Source organism: Erpetoichthys calabaricus, chromosome 11, assembly GCF_900747795.2.
Source record: "Erpetoichthys calabaricus chromosome 11, fErpCal1.3, whole genome shotgun sequence".
Lineage (NCBI taxonomy): Eukaryota > Metazoa > Chordata > Cladistia > Polypteriformes > Polypteridae > Erpetoichthys > Erpetoichthys calabaricus.
In genome coordinates, this window is record NC_041404.2 from 70,678,474 (window position 1) to 70,703,154 (window position 24,681).

Here is a 24,681-nt window from a genome sequence, read left to right on the forward strand (position 1 = left end):
AAACTGGCACCAGTCTGTATGTGAGTGTGGCTGTGAATGTGAGGAGGCCCTGTGATATACTGGCACTCTGCCAGGGCTGTTTTTTCCTTCCTTGCACCCAATGCTGCCAAGATAGGCTCTAGCCCCTTCACACCTTGAATTTGATTAAGCATGATTCAGAATGCTACGTTTGATTATCAGCATCAGCTTTTAAGACCTTAAAAATGTGATAGTGGACATTGTCAGATGTGACTTTTGTAAAGAGATACAGCGGGTTGGTAAAACAAGCACGGAAATTTTTTTTCCCCCAACATCAAGATGTCTGCTACATCTAATCCTTTTGTGAAACATCCAAAGGCACACATTACGTCATCAATATTTTGACTAAAAGTGAACAATATTCCTTGATATGTACCAGCCCACACATTTTGGATCAATCCCAAACAATATCACGTTGGGCCTTGTGTATAACGTCTTGCGTAGAATTCACACTAAAACATGGCATAAGGACAAAACTAGAAATGCACAAACACAAAAAAATTTGAATGCAGAAAACTGTGCATAAGCAAAGTTCTACACTCTTTCCCATTATAAATCCCAAACAATGTGAATTTTAAAACACATGCATGTGCCTACAGCCCCACCCTGACTCCTCCCAGAATTTTGCCTATTTTAATATGTAAATCAATACAAACAGCTATTCAGTGTTTTGTTAAGAGAAAATGGCAAAAGCACATGGAAAAAAAGAAGAATTTCAGGTCTTGCTCAGTGAAGTGGAGGCAAGGAAAATTTACTATTTGGTGGAATAAGCAGTGGTATAATCAACAAAAGGAAACTGCATGGAGTGGCGGTTCAGAAAGTTCAGGAAGTGGCACAGTGCCCAAGATAAAAAAGAAGTGGTCAGATATTATGGCTCACCATCTGAGTGTCAACACCACTGCTGGTAGCAGAATTCCTAAGCTCACATCGTTTGAACAGTGAGCTGTTGCATTTTACCACTGCGGGTCATTATAACATTACTCTTCTTTAGTCAGCGGGTTGAGAAGCCATATCTTCAGCAGATACCCAAGTAATCGTGTTATATGGTTACATCACACAGATAACTTACAATTTTGACCAAAGAGGCAATATTAAATATTTTAGCTTGCCAAGAAGTCCGCCATCATACACAACACCATTTTCAAGTTTGTTCCCAATACTACTGCTTCTCAACAAATTGTTTCTCATTATTGTTGTGGTAAGATGGACTGGCTCAACTCATGATTCATGAGTTGAGCCAGTCCATCTTGCCACAACTGTAATGAGATGCATTTTTGCATCACAGATAATTTGCACATTAATAGAATGGAAATGTTTTTTATCTACATAAGGAAATTCATTCTCTGAAGACGCCTTTATAGCAATGTACGTGCAGTCGACCACTCCGATTACATTTTCGAAACTGAGTGCTGCTGTGATTTGCGCTTTGATATTTTCCTGTTCAACCACAGTGTAAGGAAATCTTATCTATCTGGATGACAAGTGGATAATATCATCCCATACAGCTGTCATGGAGTGATTTAGTGATGTTTGTGAAATACCCTACCAGTCAGCAAGTACATGTTGAAAAGCTCCTGTGGCTAAAAACCCAAGGGTGGACAGAACTTGCAAAGGGGCAGGTAGAGCACAATTCCTCAAAGTCTGCTTCTGTAAAGCCAGCACCAGTTCAGCACACAGCTCCAAGAGGATAGCTCTTGGAAATCGAAATCTACTTAGAAGATTCATCCTCTGTAAATACGCGCTCTCTTCTAATTCTTCCATTTGCAATATCTTCTAACAACGCTAAAGCAACCATGGTAGTTGGAATAGTTTGGCCATTCCATGCACCATTATACTGTAACAGCTTGATTACAATCAAGTGCCTTAAATTTGTAAATGATATGATATGAATTTCTGTGTATTGATAAAGCCTGTGTCATGGATGCAAATCTAAAAAAGAAACAGAAGCCACACAAAAACAGTTGGACTTGTTTGATGCTGGGTGCAACCCATTTACAAAACCACACAGAAATGTGTGTATGCCTGGTCTGAGGCTACCATGAAAAGTACATAGTGTTACACCAAGTTCAGTTTTTGTACATCTCAATGTGTGCATGGAAACGGGCATACGCAACATTGTTGTGTGTACGCACTGTTTATACATGAGACCCCTAGTTTTTGTCACTGCTAAATTTATACATCCATCTACCATTGCATCAGCATGGACAGCAGGCTCTTTTTCAACATAGCCTCTCTAGTCATGAATGAGAAAAGCAGCTCACCTATTGGCAGTAACTGTTTGAAAAGGATCTTCAACCAATGTTCTGAAATTCTTGAGTTCTTGTGCACTTAGTTACACAAAGACTAAACTATTAAGAAAATGTAAATTCTGGTTTGCTTCACTGCGGTGGGCTGGCGCCCTGCCCGGGATTTGTTCCTGCCTTGTGCCCTGTGTTGGCTGGGATTGGCTCCAGCAGACCCCCGTGACCCTGTGTTAGGATATAGCGGGTTGGATTATGACTAACTGACTGACTGGTTTGCTTCTAATGCTACAAGACCAGAATGGTGATCTTGCTAATAACTTATGTAGGCATCCATAATCCTTATCTCCATCATTTGGGAGATCTAACAACAAACAGTATCCAAAATAGGGTCTGCATACTTTAAACTTGGGGTTTGCAGAGTTTGTCCTGGAGGGCCGTAGTAGCAGCTGGGTTTTGTTCCAACTCGACTGCCTAATTAGAAAGCAGTCTTTAGTAATAACAGATTACATTTAATTTTATGGCTTGTTGGTGTTTTCATTCTGCCATGTCAGGTCATTCTTATATCATGGACTTTTTTCCTTTCCAATTGGTAGCCTGAAGCAGTCTAGTAATTTCCATTGCTTCACTTTTTTTCTGTTCACTTTCCTCCTAGATGTTTTATTTACTCCAGAAAGGTTACAGTGAATACACAGAAGTGTAAATGGAAACAAGATAGATGGAGAACTGCTGGCTCCTTTGGCATTTACATCTTATTGCTAATGAAAACAGTAAATGAAGCTGTTTAAAACTAAAATAATCAATTAAGGGTGGGGAATCTTAACAAGCAAGACAACTAAAATAAAGCAAGAAAATGTTATTTGTGCAATAAGTGCTTCAATAACGATAATTGACATCTCATTCAGACACTGTGTTGGAACAAAGACCTGCAGCCAGTATAGCACTCTAGAGCCAACTTTGCAGACCTCCACTTTAAGCCATTAAACACATGCTTATAAATATACACACACACACAGTGCCTCTGTGAAGCATCGCCATGCCTCCTGACACAGTGCAAGAAAGCTTAAGAATCACTACACATTTGAGTAGATGCTGGTCAAAAGCACTGACATATATAAGTGCATACTTACCCACATAAAAGCTGAACCATATGTGCGTGCACACACACACACACACACACACACACACACACACACACAAACACACAGCAGAGATCTGGCCTACACATGTGCGGAAATATGCAGTGCAGAAGAAACATGAAGGAGCATGCACATTCTTCAAACCCACACATCACCGTGGCAGGACTCCACTCTCTCTAGGCTCATCGTGCACACATAAGTGACAGACAGATAATCACCTAGGCGGCTGTTGCGATTCAGGTAGGAGCTCAGGCTGCGGCCCATGGCGCTGTGAGGCCGGCGCAGTGGTGGCTTGCGGAGGGAGGCGTACTGGTGCAAGAAGGAGTGCATGCTGTGGGAGGCAGCCGGCTTCCCATTCCTCACGATGGGCTCTGAGGGGCAGGAGGAGAAGGATCAAGGAGGAGTAGGGATGGTGTAGGTGGGAAGGTGGTGGAGTCGGGAGGATGTGCAATGTACAGGGAAGGCAAAGCGGGATGAAAGAATGACAGACAGGAGGTGGAGGACAAGGAGGAAAACAAGTGAGGCCAAATATGTGACAGCATGAGATGGAGCAAAAGCAATCGGGGATTTAAAATAGAAAATAAACAAAATAAAGACAGCAGGAGAAGCAATTGAGAGAAATGAATGAAAAGACACAATATGACAAACATAGGAGAGCAACAGGATGGACAGAGGAAAGAAAGGAGTAGGAAGGGGAAAAAAAGAACAGCAGGAAATTAAAAGAAATTATAAAAAAATCAATTCAAAAGAACATTTTCTTTTTTTAAAAAAGAAACTGGGGCTCATGCAAAACAGACATGAAGAAAATATATATAAAAAAATGTAGGAATATCAGACTGCAGGCGCTAGTAGGAATCAGAAGGGGTGCACTTACCTGCACATTATCCGACCCACTGAAGGACAGACAACAGCAAGCAAACTAAATCCCTGCCTGTCCTCTGCAAGAACTCACATTTGTTTGAGAATTTCTAAAAGAATTTATGCTGGTGTCATGTCCTGGCCCAAACTGGACTGTGTACATGATCTAATTTATGCTCATTCCCTTACCGTTATCACTTGCTGCATTATCTTCGATGTTGATCTGCTCTGAGAGCTCAGAAAGGGTCTTCTCAGAAGCCCGACTACCCCGTAGGGTCATAGACAGCTGCCGCTTGATCTTCTTCATTCTGTCCATCAGGTGAGGGGGCTGGGTTGGAGGCTGATTTCGCAATTGGTCAGCCACACTCCTAAAAATGGCCTAGGAGGAAAGAGGAGGTAAAAGATATTAGAAGAACATACACAGTGGGTTGATGAGTTGATGCTGTGATAACATTACCACGGTCAGGCTTCCTCCACTTTCACAGACATTTCCTATACGCATGCGGCATGCAATTTTACATTTTATGCATCATGGGTTTAATAACCATATCCAGATGCTGTCTGTTGCACCTTCTCATTATGTTAGTTTCCTGAGCAGCGCTCTTCCAGTTTCATGAAGGAATGCTTTGCAGTGGATATATTCATATTTATATTATATCAAGCCATGCTAGCACTCGAGCTTTACTATGGGGACACCAATTCACACTGGGCAGACTTTCACAGGAGACCGCTCTTAAACTGAACGTCGTGAATCATACTGCATCAGGCCACGCTGCTGCTTGCAGTTTCACGTGGGGGAACATTGTCCACACCATTGGAAAAAATTGGCAGGAAAATGAATGTATGCACTTGTCTTTTCCTTGTATTTCACATTTGCCATTTTCTGACAACAAGAAAAATAGATAGATAGATAGATAGATAGATAGATAGATAGATAGATAGATAGATAGATAGATAGATAGATAGATAGATAGATAGATAGATAGATAGATAGATAGATAGATAGATAGATAGATAGATAGATAGAATTTGGGGGAATGAAAATCCTTGCATAGTCGTCGAACATGGAAGAGACTCACCAAAGGTAAATGTGTTTTGTGCCATTTCTGCAAGCAAAGTTTATGGGCCTTTCTTTTTTGCCGGAGCAAATTGTGACTGGATTTTCATACCTGGATGTGCTACAAAACTGGTTGTTTCTCCAATTTCAAGAAGATTCGAATGACTTCATTTTCATGCAAGATGGTGCCCTGCCTAATTTCCGCTTTGAGGTCCGGCATTACTTGAACGACACCATTCCAGGACGATAGATTGGAAGAGGTGGACAAGATCTTGCTCATCGTCTATGGCCTCTCAGGTCTCCAAACCTTACCCCCTGCGATTTTTATCTATGGGGGTACATTAAAGAAAGAGTGCTTGTTCTACCTATGCCCGCTAAACTTCAGGATTTGCGACATCGAATTGAGGAAGCTGTGAATTCAGTAACTAGGGACTATATTCTACCGTTCTGATGTTTGTCGCACTACACATGGTGCTCAAGTTGAGTGCAAGCAACCTCAAGAGCCATAGGACGAAACTTTGAACTTTCCTCTATCCAGTGATGTGCAGAATGAGTTTCTGTCTTATATAGTTTGTTTGAAAAATTTTTTTGAATTCCGCTCTTTCATTTTGTACAGCCCTATATAAACACACACACATACACACTTTAAAAAAAAAACTTAAAAATAACTTCAATACTTTTTTGAGAGATTGTTTAGGTGCAGGAGACCAAATGTTTCCAGAAACAGGGACGCCTTGTGCCAAATATTATAACATTGCAGTGCTGTGGGATATGAAATCAAACTTAGTACAAAGATAGTTGACAGATTGGGACACAATAGTAAGTTGACTCTGGGGTTGTGCATCATAAAATGTTTTGGCTATTGTGGCGGACAGCCGGGTCCCATGCCCGGCAGGGACGTCCCTGCTGCATCTGTTCCGGGGGAGCAACCATGGGCAGCTCAATACCTCCCCAGGACGCTTGGTGGAAGCCTCCATGGCGGACAGTGATCCCCCAGCCTGTCGCATGGCTCCATGGGAGATGGAGTCCTCCACAGCCTGGTTGGGGGCTCGGATGGCTGCTAGGGGGAGCTGCATGGAGTCAGCAGCCCAGCTGGTCGAATCTTCAGCCCCACACGGAAGTGCAATTAGGTCCAGGTGGTCAAGCACCTGGAACGCTTCCGGGTAGGCTATAAAAGGGCCAGCCACCACCACTCAGGGGCCAGAGTCGGGAGGAGGAGGACTAAGCTTCAGGAGGAGTGGTGGTAGAGGAGAGAAAAGACTGTGTTGGTGTTGGAATAGTGCTTTGTGGACTGTGTATTGCCTGTGGGTCACGGGGAAGATATGCGCCCACGGGTGAAGAAAAATAAAGTCTTGTTTGTTTTATACGTGCCTCTGTGTCGGGTCAGGTGCCTATATAGTGCCTTGTTACACTATATATTGTAACATTCTGTTTTTTGGAGAGAAATTCCTATAATTTTCACATTTTATTCTGTATTATTTAGTTGATACTGGTGTGAAACAAACATTTTTATTCAGACAGACCTTCTTTTAAATATCTGGAGTGTTAAACTCATTACTCTTCAGCCATTTGCAGCTCCTTTAATACATAAGCAGAATCATAGGTGTTTATTTTTGGGTATGTAATTTAGGCGCAATGATGGTAAAAACCCCTCAGGGCATAAGGGGTTAAGCAAATGGCTCCACCCCTTTTCCTCATGCATACCATAATGTCATTAATTAGGCTGAAATACCTGATCATAGTTGACAGCTCCTGAACAGAATTAAAACCAATGGAGACATTTTCATGAAACCGGTTTAAATTTCTGTAAAGGCCTTGCCATAAGCTAGGCTAAAACGAAAGGGCAGCAAAGTAATAGCAGTCCCAAGTCTATCTGATGTTTTATAGCTCCAGAGTCCTGGGTTCAAATTCTAGGTTTAGCAATACTTGGGGAGAGTTTTTCACTTTCTTTCTGTCTCCATATTGAGTTTATCTGAAGACTCCCATTACCCCAAAGACCATCAAGTGCAAGTATATGCACGTAACGCCATCTACTGTTGATTGCAGCTTTGTTCCCAAGGCTTCCAAGGATAGGCTTGTGACAGATAAAGCACATGTTCAGAAAGGATTTGGATGGACAGATGAAAAGTTGAAATACCAGAACTTGACAAAAAGTGTGATTTTCCAGAGCTCTATCTATGGTAACACCATTTTAGCCTAGAATATGCTTCCTGCCATTGTCTACAATCCTGCTTAATTTCTTAACTTTTTGTCAGGCTAGTAACCAAGGAAATGCACCTTGTGTGGGTTGTAAACAGTAGGCCGTGTTGGCTGTACTTTCTGAAAAAGCTTCAAAGTACATTTTATATTTCAAGTCTATCAAATACAAAGAGTGGGAGGATATGTCAGAGTATTATTCACATACTCTAAGGCAGCAGTTGTGGAATGTGACTCACCAGCTTCAACATGTGACATGTGCATTATCACAGCAGCAGTAACTGCTTCCCTGGAATCAATGTATAAAGCTTTTGCAAATAATGCAATATGGTAACTGAATTGATGACATACTGTACAACCATTGTTACCTGACCTTTTTATCAGTTATGGTAGTACATGTTTTATTGATATTGTTGCTCACCTAATTTCCATCTACTTTTCCTGATAACCGTCATGGTAGTAACACAGATTTAACAGACCAAGCCACCAGGCCAGGTTTTATTCCAGTGGGCCATGGAGACACGTAGAGACACCCTCAGTACAAGCACAAACCTCCTCATCTGTCTCTTCCTAGCCCAGAGAAGTTCAGATTCTACTCTGGGGTTTTCACGTATTGCCAAGGTACTTGCCCTGTCATAGACAGTGAGATGAGACACCCTGTACCTGTAATTTCTTCAGTCCCAAACCTGCTAACAGGACAGGATGTTAGGGTAAATACACACAATGTGTTGCATACAAGTCAAGGAAGGTTATGCTTAAATTTGTTACATACTAGTGAAGCCTCGCCTAGAGTACTGTGTTCAGTTTTGGTCTCTATAGGGTTAATGAAAGTTCAGAGGAGGGGAACTAGGCTGATTTCAGAACTGTGAGATGTGAGCGAAGCGGAGAATTTAAAGGGGTTGAAGCTTTGTAGTAGGGAATTAAGAGGTGAAATGACTGAAGGGTTTAAAATTATGAAAGGAATTAGTGCAGGGGATCCCAGCTGTTACTTTAAAATAAACTCTGCAACAAGAACAGGGGGACATGGTTGGAAACTTAAAGACAGATTTTTCACACAAACATTACAATGTTTTTCTTCACAAAAAGAACCAAAGGCACATAGAAGAAATTACCAAGTAGTGTGGTTGAGAGGAGGCCTTTAGGAACCTTCAAATCTTGACTTGACGTTATTTTGCACAATCTGGGTGAATAAGAGATAAATGCTTGTTGGGCTGAACAACCAGTTCTCATCACAACTGTTCAAGTGTTCCAACTGTCCAACATTTACATCTGTGTGTGAGGGTAGCACTGTAGATTGAGTGCCACGTCAAATGATAGGAGGACTGCTGCTGCTACATCAAATCAGTGGTGTGACCTTCATTCTAACTCCTCAATAAGATCATCCTGTGGCATGCTCCACAAAAAGCTACTCCATTCCAAGATGGAACCCTGCTCTAAGAGGTGGAGGCACTAATCTTCATCTGTAGAATATCACACTCAGCTGTGAACTAGGACTGTCAAATTGTACCAGAATTTGTGGTTGAATATTCATTATTAAAACTATGTAAATATTCAAATATTAGAATATAATTGCATGTAGCAAATTCAACAGCAAGCATTTTAGGTGAACTAATAATATTATCCCTTGGTTTGATTATTTATATATTTAATAACATCATATACACACGCACACACACATATTGTATATAGAAAAGTACTTAGAGATAGAGAAGTTATATATATATATATATATATATATATATATATATATATATATATATAAAATCCTAAGCCTAAAAGTGCAACGATGATGTTTTTAATGTCACATTGTTTGTCATGCTTTAAATCGGGCTTGTTTTAAAACCTACATATATATGTTTGGTATCATTCTGTTCAGAATTTATCAAACTTTAATGTTAATTTTCTGTTTTAAATTATAACCTAAAAAATATCAAGAACTCACGTCTCACGAGATGGGATTTTGTGCCAAGAGATTTAACCACTCCCGGGGTCGGAAATAAAACACAAGCAGTAGGACAGCTACTGTACAGGCTTTTAAATGTTCGAAGCGCCATGTGAGATGCAGATTACACAGCACGGCAGCAGCAGCAAGCCAGCAGCTATTGAGGTAAAAAAACTATTTGTAACTAATTGTTTCCCATTGTATCACCGTTTAAGAGGGGGTTTCGAAGGAGCGACCATGTCACCTTGGGGCGCATTCAACCCCCCTCTTCACAACGCGAGCGGCAGAGATGTGAAATGGCTGGCGAGCAGGTGGGAACCCTCTAGTGTATGTATATATACAGTGTATATATATATATATATATATATATATATATATATATATATATATGCACACACACACATATACATACACACACACACTATATGCATATATACATATATGCACACACATAAATACATAAAAGTTAAAATTATGTTAATATTTTAGAACACCTCAGTTTTTCAGGTTTTTCCTTAAATTTAATCAACTGAAATTCAATGAATGACCTAAAATGGTGAAAAAATAAAAAGTTAAGCAGTAAACTGCCAGAGGTTTAGGTTAGCAAAAACTGAAAAAAGGAATTTTCGGAATATTACAAATGGGCCTTTTTCAGGAAACAACTAATAGGTTACAACCTTCAGATGTTCTGCAGCAATTAAAGTAAATTAAGCCTTGCAAGTTGAAGCAAACGATTTGCTCAGGTGTCCTAACTTCTGTTGATTACTTAAAACCCTCTGTCTGTCTTAAAGCAGAGTTAGAACAGACTTAGTTATTCAGACTGCAGGATGACATTGTGGTAAGATCACTGGTAACATTGGCAGTCACACAAGGCCACCACAGACAAAGGATGCTATGCCACACCATAATATGAGAAGCCTAAGAGATAAATATTCCTCAGGCACAAATATATGCAGAGAAGTGTCAGGGAGATGTGAAGTACAGAAAACTGACATCAAGGAGGCCCAGTAACTTGCGTATGGCTTTCTGGTATCATCCATGATGGAGATGTGTGGTCTGGGTTTGGTCCCAGCCGTAACGATTTTTAAAGAGAATTGGGGCCAGAGTTGTATGGATGCCTATGGCCACTAGGATGAGTTCTAGTAGGGAAACTTTTAGGAGTTCTTCATGACATTAATGACTCCCTAGACTATCCTGGAAGTTACTCCTACTGTGGATTTAGAAACACTTCCCATCCACGAGACAGATGAAGTTGGAGTTGGGAAGATTAGTGTCTTCTGGAGGCCAAAGAAAAGAGAAAGAAGAGAAGAAGCAAGCCTATGGAGTACAGGGTTTCTGCAAATCTTTCAAAAGTCTTAAAGTGCCTTTGTATAAATTAGAAAAAAAATTTAAGGTTATAAAATGCCTGTAACTATAAGAGGAATTACATTTACAGATGATGTCTAAAGTCAAATTACTCAGTTACTTCAACCTCAATGTATCTTGGCTTATACTGCACCAGTCCTTTAATATTTTATGTATTTGTACTCCTCACCTGCCTTGTATTAATCGGTACACTGAGCTCAGCAGCCTCATAAAAATGGGAAATGCAAATTTCAGGAAAAATGGCTGGAAAAAATAAACATACAGTACTTAGACTGGTTAGCATCAAAATCGACTGTTTTGAGGCTAGAAATAAATTATGTCTAAAAGATGTTCAAATTAGGTAGAATGTTCTTAAGAGACTTGATCCCCACATGTAACCTGAAAAACACAAACCTCACGAACAGTGAAGTCTTGTATTGGTCTGTTGCTCTTCTGGACTGTTAGTAGTTTTTGTTAGCAATAGCAGCTATAAGGGCAGAAATACTGCAGATTCTCTACAAGATAAATCGACACCAGTCATATTAATCTAACAATGACCTTCACATCATTTTTAAAGATCTTCTCATTTAGAGTATGTGTAGTTGTTCCATTGCATGAGAGATAAAACTGCATATCTAACGCGATTTGGTGTCACACCATTCATTAAAAGAGATCTGCAAGTCAGGATTTGTTTGTCTTCGTGTTGATGTAAAACAACAAAACACAAGTAGACCTCCTCATAAGAGACTGTACCACCACCAACATGGGTACATCTGTTCTCTTCTGCTTTTGTGGGTCTCAATTCACGGCCATGCTGCAGCAAAGGGCTTGCTCCATCATTTCAAGCTACGTTAATATAACTGTGCTTCTTTTTTTGAATTAATTTAAAAAGTGGAAACAGCAGCAAGCAAACAATCTGTGGGCAATGTTTTATAACATTTAAAGTAAAAAAAAAAAGGAACAGAAAAGCATTGAATTTGATTTTTAAAAAATTGTAAAAAAAAAAACACTGCAGTTACTGTAAAGGAGGAAAGTGGATATATACAAATGTAACTATATATAGGATCAATGCTTACATCTACTGGTTTTCAAATGAGTGACATACTGTATTTTGAGCATACTTTTAGACTGATGTGCGTTTTTGTAGAAGGATTTGATTCTGTGGACACAATATTTCAAAACCAAAACACTTGGTCCAAGTGAAATTTGATACACTGCAAAATGACAGGAGCCTATTGATTTTATGAAATAATACCAGCAGATTTTGCTCAACATAGAAAATGACTTGGCATTTTTGCTCATATTAGTGTACTAGCTGCAACTCAATAAGGGAAGAATATACAGTTTTCCCAAAAAGATATGCTTATTACATTTCATTAAAATCGTAAAAACGGGCTTGCAAATTTCTAAAAATCACAGATTTATGTATGGGAAAGCATGTGGTGGACACTTCAGAATGGTTTATCTCAAGGGTCTCGGCTATGGCCACATGATTTAATATTATGTCTTAAACATGAACTGGAGAAACCTTATCACATTACGAGTCACTAGTCTAGACAACACAATTGTACCTTTTCTTATAGAAAATGTCGCATTTGTTTCAAATTGGAGTAAGCTTCAGAACGGCATTGTCAAATCACTCATGCACTCAGTCCCTCTCAGACATGCTGCTAAACTTCCCTTACATAAGCAGACAGGTGCCACTGGCAGCAGCAATGCAGGAGGAGTTGGTTCAGGAGCAAAGTATTGCTCTTTGACTGATGTAGGCCCTCTTTCCTTAGTTTACCTACACATTTTATTTTCATTAAGTGCCATGTGCCCAGTATCTTACTACTTCTAATTCAATTCCCAGTTGTCTGCATAGTTTATGGCATGGTCAGAATGTGATGAGCAGTGCCATATACCAGGGCAGCATCCAGCATCACAGCAAACAGCACTAACTGCCTGTGTGCAAAGCAAAACTGGGTGTTTGTCTGTCTTTGAGCAGCAAGAACAGCAGCACTCCAGACCAAGATTTTATGAATTTTTTTTTTGAGTACTGTATGACAGCCTAGACTCATCGCTTCACTTTTTCTTATCTTGCCGCATGCAGATGTAAATACATGATAATGAGGCTCATACGTATCTAACAATAAAATGCAAAAGTATTTCTTTAAGTTAATATTAAATAACATCTTTTGCTGGGATGAACAATTGAAAGTTATTTTTAACTTTTGGCTAAGTTAATTCTACAGGAACTAGAGTAGTAATAGCAACTCCAAACGTAAAGGAATTACACTTAATTTTGGCTGAATCCACAGAAATAGGTTAAATTGGCATTGATCTGACCATTAACTGTCATATGGCCACAGCGTGAGACGTGTCATCTCAAGCACAGAAACTTTACTAAATTAAGGTGTTTACTAAATATGCAGAAAACAGAAAACCTAGTTAGTTAATTCGCTTGCATCAACCAAAAATGACTACTGCAATACTTAAATGTCAAATCTTTCTACTCCTGTTTCACACTTAATTCCACATACTGTGCCAAGGATCGTAAGTCAGACTAAGGAGTACAGCCACCACACAGCTCCACTTCTTAAACTGCTATGTTGGCTTCCAGCTAAGTTTAGGGCCAAAAAAAGAAATCTTCCTTCTGACATTTGAAGTGGTAAATGTCTTAATCCCATTTTACAGGATAACAGCTACTAATATCAGTGCTCTAATGTTAAAGCTGCAATCATCAGACAGACAGACAGATAATATATATGGAAATTGACCTGCTTCCGAACCCATGTAGTACACAGAGTAAAAGTAAACAAAAAAAAGAAAGTATTAGAGAAGTGCAGCTGTCAGAACTACATACAATATACCCAGTGGAAATTAAACATATTGTGTTTCTAAAGAAATACAGTCCGGTGTTTGGATATGACCTGGAAGGGGGAAGACGGACATTATACAGTCTGGTGGCTGTAGAGGAATGACTGAGTGGTTACAAGTGCTCGTGGAAAATGTGTCATGGAAACGTTGTGCAGCCTTAGTCAAGCATCTAATATTTGACTGACTAGTGGATGGGGGTAACATTTATTCCAAAACTGAATTTGCAGACTGGCCCTGTCCAGTTTTTTCACTCATCATCTGATTACCTTTCTGCTTGTAACCAGAGACATTGCTCAATCCACTCAGCTCCTCCATCATAATGTTCTCTTGTGTTTGCACTGCAGCACTGTTCTTGTGCCATCTGCAGGATTTCCTGAATATCTCTTTTGTCATTTTGTTCAGTAGGACCTAAGGGTCCTTGACAATCCACAGTTTGGTATTTTGGATACAAAGCAGTGATGCAGGGACTCTTTAAATTCCAATATTAAATGCAAATAAAGGAAACAGAATACTGTATTTTAGCTGTAGCGCTCTCAAATTCTGGAATGATCTATCAAGCAATAGGAAAGACTGACTTGTCTCTGCATTTACATCTGGATCAAAGGTTTGATAGGTCATGTTAGCATGGCATATTTTATTAGAGCTGCAAGTTATTGTAGTTACATTCCTTTTTATAATTATGTCAATGTTCCGAGATCAGCTGATCAGTGGGTAAGGCACTGAAATGGAAATGCTGCTCACCTCACTTTGTGACCATGAATACATCATTAAACCTGCATGGGCTTCTAAACAATGGTATGTATATTGGTAGTAGAAATTTGTCTTGAATAAAGGTGTCTAGCAAACACCCTGTGATATACTGGCACCCCATCCAGCAGGTTGCAGAGTATGTTATGTAACGTTAACAATTTTAAGAGTCACTATTTCAGTGCATTACTGATTTAGCAGAGATGCTAAAACGTCACAGAACTTTTGTGAATATGCAATACACCATGACACTGGAGTAATGCTTCATGAGTTTTTCAACAATTTTCATTTGTACCCTTCACTTACGTTAGCTTAAAAAAATCACAGCAACATATAGACAGTTGCAGCACACAGCCATGACAGTCAGTGTTGTAGACAAGTCAGTCTCAAACGCAAATGCCTGGCCAGTTTCATACACGTGTAAACCCTTTAAACTAGAAGTCTATTCCACCCACTACGTCCATGTAAATGAAGAGGGCTCAAATTACAGATGGCAACAAAATTAGCTATCTGATCAGGAGGCAGCCAATAAAACAGCAAGAGACCAGTAAATGATCAGGCACCATCCCCATTATGGAGCATCTTGGGTAGATTCTGTCAATTACAGGAAGAGACAGAAATGTAAAGTGAATACTCCTAAAAAATGATGCCTGAAATGAAACATGGACAAAGGGATCTGACTGACTGGCAGATAAGTAGGGGGAGAGAGACAGAGAGACAGACAGTGAGAGAGACTTCATTGATCCCGAGGGAAATTTAAGCTACTGGAGAACCTATTTATGGAGAACCTTACACAAAATTTGAACAGTATAAAGAAAGAGCACAGAGAGGGCTGTGAGTACAAAACACACTCAGCCTCTGAGTAAACCACACAAAGGTGAGACTTAAAAACAGCACACAGATGAGGTGCAGCACTGCAGATCCTGGGCTCTCTTGGTCTCTCTCTCCTGCCTCCCGTCACACCACCTCTAATACTGACTGACAAAAACATCACAAATTACATAATGTGAAAGCACTGAGTAAGAGGGGACAAAGAAAGCCACTGCACCTTAAAGGAAATCAGTGGACAGCCTACGTCTGTGGGGGTGTTGGCAGCATGCAGTGGCATTCAGGTCTCAGAAAGAAAAGAAAAAAGAAAGGTGCAGTATGTTTCAAAGGTACAGAAAGAAAAGGAGGAGGAGGAAGAGTAGGAAGAACGGGGGAGACAGAGAAATGAATCACATTTTAGTATCTTATACTGTACTCATACAGAAATCAGCAGGGGTTTAACGTCCTGTAGGCCACAGAAAGGCTGAACAGGAAGCTCTGGCATTTGGGGTGTGATGTAGTGATTATTTTGTTTTAGGCAGGGTCAATTCCTAAAAGCAATTTATCTAGATTAATCCAGGCCAGAATGTGACCAGGTCTGTCTCTTGCCCCCATAGGAATACATTACATAATCAAACACAGCTGCTCTATTAAAAAAAATCTCTAAAGAATTTTATAATATTCAGAAACCTAAAGGTAATGCTTAACATTTTCATCTAACTCCCTTTTTTCTTAATCTTTCTATTCTATTCCACGGTCTCAGGGAGCCAAATGCTTATCCCAGTTGCATCAGTGACAAGTGCACAAACCAATCATGGAAAGAACCTCTTTCTATTGCAAGGCACACACATGTACTCCCCCAGTTTTGAATACAGAATCCACAGAACACTCTTGGTTTTGGGATTTTGAGATTAAACCAGAGTACCCAGTAAAAACTGACATTTTAGAAGAGATGTTAGAAAAATGTGCAAACTTCATTCAAATATTATTGGGCTAGGAATAGAACCTACGACAAAAGTGCTAAAACACTGGGTCCAGGATTTCTTAGCTTTAACTTTAATATGGAGGTTGCGCACTACGACATTATAGATTCTTTTAACCTGGGCTCAGTTGCCTAGGAAGTTGTATATAAGGAGTTTACCCATTCTGCTCCAATAAATGGGAGATTTTCCTCATGTACTCTAGTTTTCATTGTTTATGCCGAAGACATGAATGTTAAGCCAATCAGTGTCTTGTCCTGTCTAGCTCAAGTTTTACATGGTTCCTCTCCCTAGAAGGGCATTTGTGTGAATTTTGATACATTTTTGTGAGATTACATATATTTTGAACTTTTGAAGCCAACATTCTGGTGTAGACCTATGTAGGCCAAAGCCAGCCAGTAAAGTATTGGGGTCAGGCAGCCTTGGGCAAGGCCTTTCTGGGCAGGTTAGTGAAGGTCTTGCCCTTTTTTGTAGTCTATTAGGTACCTCCCGCCATATTTGCTATAGCAGTGCACTCAGTAATGACAAGATGAAGCAGATCAAACCAAAAACTGTTAAATTAAATGTTACTCTTCACCAGGGGGGGTGCTACACATATAAGTCCAGTTAGGCTGATGGGTCATTTTCAGTTTGTACATTGCATTATTCCCTATGCTTATTCCGTAGTGTCTATAATATCGAAAAAAGGCATCTTTTAATATAATCTTGCATTAAACAGATTTTGAGGGGTGCTTCAAGATTGCCCTGTACTTATTTTTAGCATATTTAAATAAGGGGTGCGCGTCTGACGATTTTAGATTGTCGTCGATCTTAAAGACATCCACAATCTCATTTTCAAGCAAATCGTACAGAATCGTGATCTTTTATATTCTTCTAATACTTGATACTGATGGACCTGTGCCAAGTCCACAGATCAACAGAATGATTTCCCGTTATGATTGGCCAAATTATATCACGTGTCCCCAACATGGCTTTCTTGTGTGAAGATGCACGCAAACAGCATGGCAGATGAGGAGCTTGTGCCAAAGAAGGACTTGACATCAGTAGTGTGGCAGTGGTTTGGCTATACACAGTCAGATACTGCGCAAAGTTATATGTAAAATTTGTCGGACAACGGTCTGTACTTCGGGAGGAAATACAACAAATCTAATCATCTTAAATGGAGACATTCGAAGGAACATGCCGAGACTGTTTCAGTCTAGTCAGTACAACCCCACTCACGTGGTCGCGAAGCATACACAGCTGTCGTTGACAGATGCATTAGAGAAGTCGACAAAATATGATAAGAGCAGCAACCGATGGAAAGAGGTGACTGAGGCGGTCACATTCTACCTAGCTATGGATAAGATACCATTCAAATCTGTAGACAAAGTGGGTTTTAAGAAACTAATGCACAATTTAGATGTGCAATATGATCTTTCAAGCAGCAAATATTTTTGTGATATGGCCATTCTGCATATGTATAGCAATTGCCGAGAGAAGGATTAAAGAACAGCAAATTTTTTGCAATGATGAGTGATTTATGAACAGTGTTCCAGTGGAACATCCGAGCCGTACCTGGGTCTGGATGCCTGGCAAAAAAATATCTCTGTATCCCAGCAACCAGTGCACCATCAGAAAGAGTGTTTAGCAAAGGTGGCAATATTGTCACCTTATAAAGTGGATCAATTGATTGTCCTTGCCAAAAACCTGTTCATTGTGTAAGCAAAAAATCATTACATCTAATATAAACAAAATGTCAATCTAATTTTTCATGTTTAAGGTATGTAACTAAAGTACCTGGAGTTCAGTTTGATCTGTCCTTGCCAAAAACCTGTTCATTGTGTAAGCAGACAATCATTACATCTAATGTAAACAGAATGTCAACCTAATCTTTCATGTTTAAGGTATGTAACTAAAGTACCTGGAGTTTAGTTGGCTAATTTAATAGCATAGTGAAATTGTTTGTACCTGTATTTAAAATGAAAGGTACTGGACATTTGATTCTTCCCGTTTCTACCTCATCACCTACGTTTCTACGTCTAATTTTAGCCATTTGTTACTCTGTTTTGGTTTATTATGTTCATTTTATTACCTAGAATGATTGTGAAACAGTTTTCTTGCACTTATAATGTTTACATTTAAATACATCTCTTTATTATAAAAGAAAATCTTGAGACGAGACTATTGCCAAGTGATTTTTTAAGTCCCGCCCTCCTCTCAACCATTTCCGGTTAACGGCACACACCCACGGTCCTCTCACCTCTCATTCGTGTGAATGCTTTTGTCAGACACAGTTCCTGTGCTCTCAGCTCTTATAAATGTTTATGTTTTCCTCACTTTAAGTTCCCGATAAAAGAAGACTTACTATGTCCAAATCTTAGTGAAGAATTTCATCTTAGCATGAGAAACAATGAAGTCAAACGAATTAATGTGAAAATTGTCAATTGAAAAGACAAATTTGTTAAATCCTTCAGAAAACTTGCATTTTAAATGCCACAACAATTACATTTAACACAGAAAACCCCAAGACAGCCACAAATATGTGGTTCTGCAGATCCTTTGCCTCCATGGACCTTGTGCCCATGAGAGCTTTCCATCCCAGTGCTCAAAAATAATAAGCTTCTATGTGGAAGAATCTGAGCAAAATGTGAGAAAGAAAGGGAGGGGATGTGAAGGCAAATTTTGGAGTGCGGACAGTGTGTGCAATAAAGGGACAGGAATCTTTTGTATGTGTTGAAGTTTGACAGGGAGAGGATTCTCATTAGAGAACTGTGATAACATAGAGAAAGCAAGCATATTTAATAGAAGCATAACGCTTAGGAGGGTTTAACAGAATATTCCAGATATCAGAGACAACCAGTTACTAGGTGCAGGTTTGGTGTTCACAGCCTGACCATTGAGGTTATCCAGCCAACTTCTCAGAAAAGAGCTCTAGTCAGAAAACAAGAGAAGTGAAGATAATAATGGCCCACCGCAAACACAGAGGTTGAGAAATACTTCCCACAATTTACAGAGTTGGGCTGTATTCCATGATAAAAATGAGCCCTTCTGCCTTTAATCAGAGTGGGAGAGCCTCAGATATACATCAGATATACTGTATACAGTATGCTTTGGTTTCAACTGGCTTTAGTTCAACAATTAGTTAATAAGCATACATTGCCGGGTTGCATTTATGCTTATCAGTTTCAAACCACTTTGCTTTCTTCCTTTTTAAACAAATATGTGTCTTTATAGGTTCTAATCATATAATTAGTAATTTGTTAAGTTAGTATTCGTATCTGCCTGTGAACTCATCACCCACACTGTACGCTTGAAGTAAAGAGCTCTATACAGAAATAAACCGAACTACTGCTAATTATCATCAGGGAAAACTGTCTAAGTGGGGTACAGAATAGAGAAAATATAACCACTTTTCAAAAGAGTGCATTTACAGGCATTAAGCAAAGGCTGAAGTGCAACTCAAAGGCACAAACCTGAAGACCAAAACTTAAGAGTCAGTACTTGAAGTGGGCTGGTATCGGCACTTGTTCGTTTTGCTCTCACCGACTTCTTCCGGTATGCTGGCACTACACACAAAACTCCTGGGACTCTTCTGCTTCTGCCTAATGAGACAGGATACACTGACAATCTCTCAAGGAAAAGACTGCTGGCTGGAGGTATTCCTTACAGTAATCCTTACTAAACTTCATTACCCAGGCTCCACTAACTAACGCAAGTCGCCTTACGTTTCCTTTCCTTCTACATTTCTATTAGTATTATGTAGGCTAAATAGACTGAACTTCACATATATCTCATAATGTTAGCCTGGCAACAAGGAGGCAACCATTCGTTTAGCTGCTTCACAGCTATTCACTGCACACCAATTCTCTAGATGCCCCAAAGCCATAGGCAGGTTTTAATTTGAAATACTGGAAGTTGATCAGTAAAGAAAAATATATTATGAACTTTAGCAGTATCTTCTACTGTCTTATATTCACAATAGAAATTCACAGTAGGGGAGTACCGACACTTAATTTCCACTTCAAGCACCACTTACAGTTAAAAGTACTTCCAAGATAAACTTTCCTGATACACAATTTATGAAACACAACATGGAGAAGAACCCAGCAAGTATCATGTATGCCAGAGTAGTACAGAGTAAATATGTTATTTAATTGTAATTTGTGTCGCATAATAGACATTTAAATGTAAATGCAGTAAAGTCATGGGCACTCTCAGGTATATCAGCTAACACACTTTATAATTTCATTATAAGCAGCACCCCATGATACATCATGAAGCATAATGTCTAAATCTCACAGTGGTTTATACGTTGGTATACTTTTCATATATACACACAGACATACAGACATACATATACACACAAAAACAGTTAAATAAAATTATTTAAAGGAGTTCCTGTATCTGTCCACAATTAGTAATGCATGACCCAATAAATTCAAAGACTAAAGGAGATTAGAAGAGTATGGAAGTTTCATAGCACATCTTTGAATTGCTTTACATTTCCTAATTCTATAACATTTTATATATCATATTCATGCGCCTGTAAAGCATTTGGGTATTTCTGACAACATACAAACAGTAACTGCTCCTTCCTTCCATGATTTTTTTACGACACTTTATAAAGTATTGCCATGCACAAGAAAAGGTGCAGGGCATCTAATCTGTCTAAGAACCATGAGGTACAAGCCATTACTTTGAATTTTAAGCCTAAACTACACAACAAAAAAAGAGAGAGAGAAGGGAGAGATGGGAAGAGGAGGATGGAGAGTTATGCCCACTGACCTGTCTCCTAGCACACATCTCCAAATCTGGACTCCAGTCATGTCGGGGCATGGTGACCTCGCTCCGACCTAATCAAAGCCTGACGGCATAAGCGTTTTAGCCCAGTTTTAAGTCGTTTTTTCTCAAATCTGCACACCTATGGCTCACATTACCTGTTCCTGTCCGCACTGAGAAAACACTTTGTGGGACATTTCCATAGGCTTACAGATCAATTCAAAGCATGGTGAAGATCTTCAGCTTTAGGACTGTCAAGATTCTTCTTAGAGAAGTGGACTTCCACAAATCCAGAAAAAAAACAAAGAAGAAGAAAAAAATATAGCAGAGCAGCCCAAACCTTCATTTAGGATCCAGTGTCTTTGAAGATGACTGCTGCTGCGTGGTCTGCAGTAGGAGAGAACTATTTTAAAGCCTGCCTGCTGTCGCAGAAAGAGTGTGATGCCAGAAATCACAGGGGGGTTATTTACTGCTCTATAAATACACCCCCACCACCCCCACCCCTCACTGCGAATGGCACAGCTTAAGCTAGGAGAAGATATGCTCAAAGTTGTGTATTTTCCATGGTATTGGTTCATTTGGCCAGCTGGTTTTCATGTTCTCCTCTAGCACACCTTGACTCCAGTAGTCACAGAGGCAAGGAATAACATTTTCTGTCTGCCAGAGCATCCTAAAGAGGGAGACATGTTTAGAAAAATGTGGCATTAAGTACATGCTTCTGCCTAGAAAAACTTGGCAGCTTCTTTAGTGGGGTCTGTCCAAATAATTTGAATGGAGCAGCTAAAAATATTGATCTAATAACTACACAAAATACTTTTTAGGCACTGTAAAAAAAAAAAAAAGAGGGGCAGCTGTATTAAGCTTGTGCCTCCCACTATCAATCACCAGGCCAAGAGGACAGGATTAGAGTCACTGCTGGTGCCTAGCAAACGGAAAACAAACAGAGCCTTCCATCCACAAAACACACACACACGCACACTAACACAACTTTTCATGTTAATATTCTTCAAACCTGCTTTGTGTTGAGCAGGTAAACCTGTAGCTTTTCTAGGGATAAAAATGTCTGGGACTTTCAATCAAATGTGGCTAAATGGAGAGTTTTTTTAAAAATTTCTAAATGACACAGACAGGGACTAAATCAGAATGACACCCCATTTAAACAGGCTGAGTTCAACTAATAACTACACAGCTACCACTGACCCAACTGGTAATGCCTTGAGCCCAGATGTGTCGAATGTGCCTTTATTAGTCGAGAATGACTACAGTATTCAATAACATTAGTGTCAGGGATGTCTGTTGACCAAAGCCAAAGTCTTCTTTATATTCAAACAGTTTAATCACATTCAATTTGTTTTCTTTTATTTTTTAATTACAAACACCCAAGGGCCTACTTCTGCTTTACATGCAAATGTGTAATACATGCAGCAACTGCAAGGTAGCATTGATGAAAGGGACAAAATATTTTTACTAACATGAGATTGTAACCAATCTGTGCTTTCTTTTCTTCCTCCATCTCCACTTTAACATTGTTGACTCTACACAGCACCAAATGGGGTGCTGTAAAGTGGTTCTCCTTGCCTGGAATGACAGACAATGGTGAGCTCAACATCTGGGATCTGGATATGCTTCACATCCAGCATATATCTACTTCCAAATTGTGTGAATCATTGCTGAGTGTTTTTATACTCAAAAGTAAACTACAAGTGCCCTATTGTCATGTACTGTTTTTATAATCTAATATATTAGAAATGTTTCTATATGTTTAAATTCCATTCACAATAATTTATTACATTTTTAATTGTGTAATTAAGAGGGTTATTTGGTCAGTGTGAATGGGCCTGGTGTCACTTTTTGTCCGACTAATGTCCTGTCTAGAGTTTTTGCACTGTGGTTGATGCTGCCAGTAAATGCTGAAACACTGCATTAAGCTGGTTTAAAATATGAGTTGATTGTTGGTGCAGCTTTTTGGCACTATGGTGCATATTTCTGCGTCATTGCACCAAAATATCAAAAATCAGCCTGAGTACTGTCTGAAATGAATTTGTATGTTCAGACTGTGTACACCCCCATTATCATCGTCAGCCTTTACAACTTAAAAGTAGGCTTTCAAACTCAAAATCAAGGCTGTACTCATAATGGAAAAGGGGAACAATATAAAACCCCTCACCCTAGTAACAAACCAAAGTTCTCGAACAATTAAAAAGTTTATTCACAAAAGATAAAAAAACTAAAACAAAAGCAAAAAGTAGCAAAAGATTACTTACAAGTCAATTATCCACCAAAATCAACAACCCTGGACAAGAGCAAAATTTTAAAAATGCAGAGAATCAAGATGAACATTTACAAAATACAGGGAATCCAAATGAGCCAAATAACAAGAGCAGAAAGCAGAGATCAGTCTCCACAGCTGCAACATCAGGGGGCTGTATCCATATCGGCTCAATATTAAAAGGACAAAAAACACTCGGCTTGTCTTCTCATCTGCTTTCCTGGTAAGGGTAACAGCAGGATAAAAAACAAACTAAATTAACATAGGAAAAAAGATAAAAAGAAAAGTACAAAATCATCAAGGAACATATTTAGTAAGAAATATCACCAAATAATATATTCATATATACATATACATATATATATATATATATATATATATATATATATATATACATATACATATATACATATACATTATATATATATATATACACACAGTGGGTACGGAAAGTATTCAGACCCCCTTCAATTTTTCACTCTTTGTTATACTGCAGCCATTTGCTAAAATCATTTAAATTAATTTTTTTCCTCATTAATGTACATACAGCACCCCATATTGACAGATGAAAAAAAGAATTTTTGAAATTGTTGCAGATTTATTAAAAAAGAAAAACTGAAATATCACATGGTCCTAAGTATTCAGACCCTTTGCTCAGTATTTAGTAGAAGCACCCTTTTGAGCTAATACAGCCATGAGTCTTCTTGAGAAAGATGCAACAAGTTTTTCACACCTGGATTTGGGGATCCTCTGCCATTCCTCCTTGCAGATCCTCTCCAGTTCTGTCAGGTTGGATGGTAAACGTTGGTGGACAGCCATTTTTAGGTCTCTCCAGAGATGCTCAATTGGGTTTAAGTCAGGGCTCTGGCTGGGCCATTCAAGAGCAGTCACAGAGTTGTTGTGAAGCCACTCCTTCGTTATTTTAGCTGTGTGCTTAGGGTCATTGTCTTGTTGGAAGGTAAACCTTCGGCCCAGTCTGAGGTCCTTAGCACTCTGGAGAAGGTTTTTGTCCAGGATATCCCTGTACTTGGCCGCATTCATCTTTCCCTCGATTGCAACCAGTCGTCCTGTCCCTGCAGCTGAAAAACACCCCCACAGCATGATGCTGCCACCGCCATGCTTCACTGTGGGGACTGTATTGGACAAGTGATGAGCAGTGCCTGGTTGTCTCCACACATACCGCTTAGAATTAAGGCCAAAAAGTTCTATCTTGCTCTCATCAGACCAGAGAATCTTATTTCTCACCATCTCAAAGTCCTTCAGGTGTCTTTTAGCAAACTCCATGCGGGCTGTCATGTGTCTTGCACTGAGGAGATGTGCGGTATGTGTGGAGACAACCAGGCACTGCTCATCACTTGTCCAATACAGTAATCCCTCCTCCATCGCGGGGGTTGTGTTCCAGAGCCACCCGCGAAATAAGAAAATCCGCGAAGTAGAAACCATATGTTTATATGGTTATTTTTA

At 39.4% G+C, this 24,681-nt stretch overlaps 1 protein-coding gene across 8 annotated transcripts in view; it reads right to left on the bottom strand.

Moving 5' to 3' along the window:
- Positions 1-24,681, bottom strand: part of cdk16 (cyclin-dependent kinase 16) — a 123,011-nt gene that overhangs the window by 45,816 nt on the left and 52,514 nt on the right. For 3 of the 8 annotated variants that reach the window (XM_051933494.1, XM_051933496.1, XM_051933497.1), the window contains exons 1-3: positions 20,955-21,259; positions 4,445-4,634; positions 3,616-3,768 (exon numbers count right to left, since the gene is read on the bottom strand). In XM_051933494.1, the coding sequence (XP_051789454.1) occupies positions 3,616-3,768; positions 4,445-4,634; positions 20,955-21,005 (394 nt within the window). In that variant the 5' untranslated portion in view covers positions 21,006-21,259. Of the gene's footprint in view, positions 1-3,615; positions 3,769-4,444; positions 4,635-20,954; positions 21,262-21,288; positions 21,353-24,681 lie in introns of those variants that run through there. The other 5 variants (XM_028813320.2, XM_028813319.2, XM_051933498.1 and 2 more) reach the window with 4 other exon arrangements.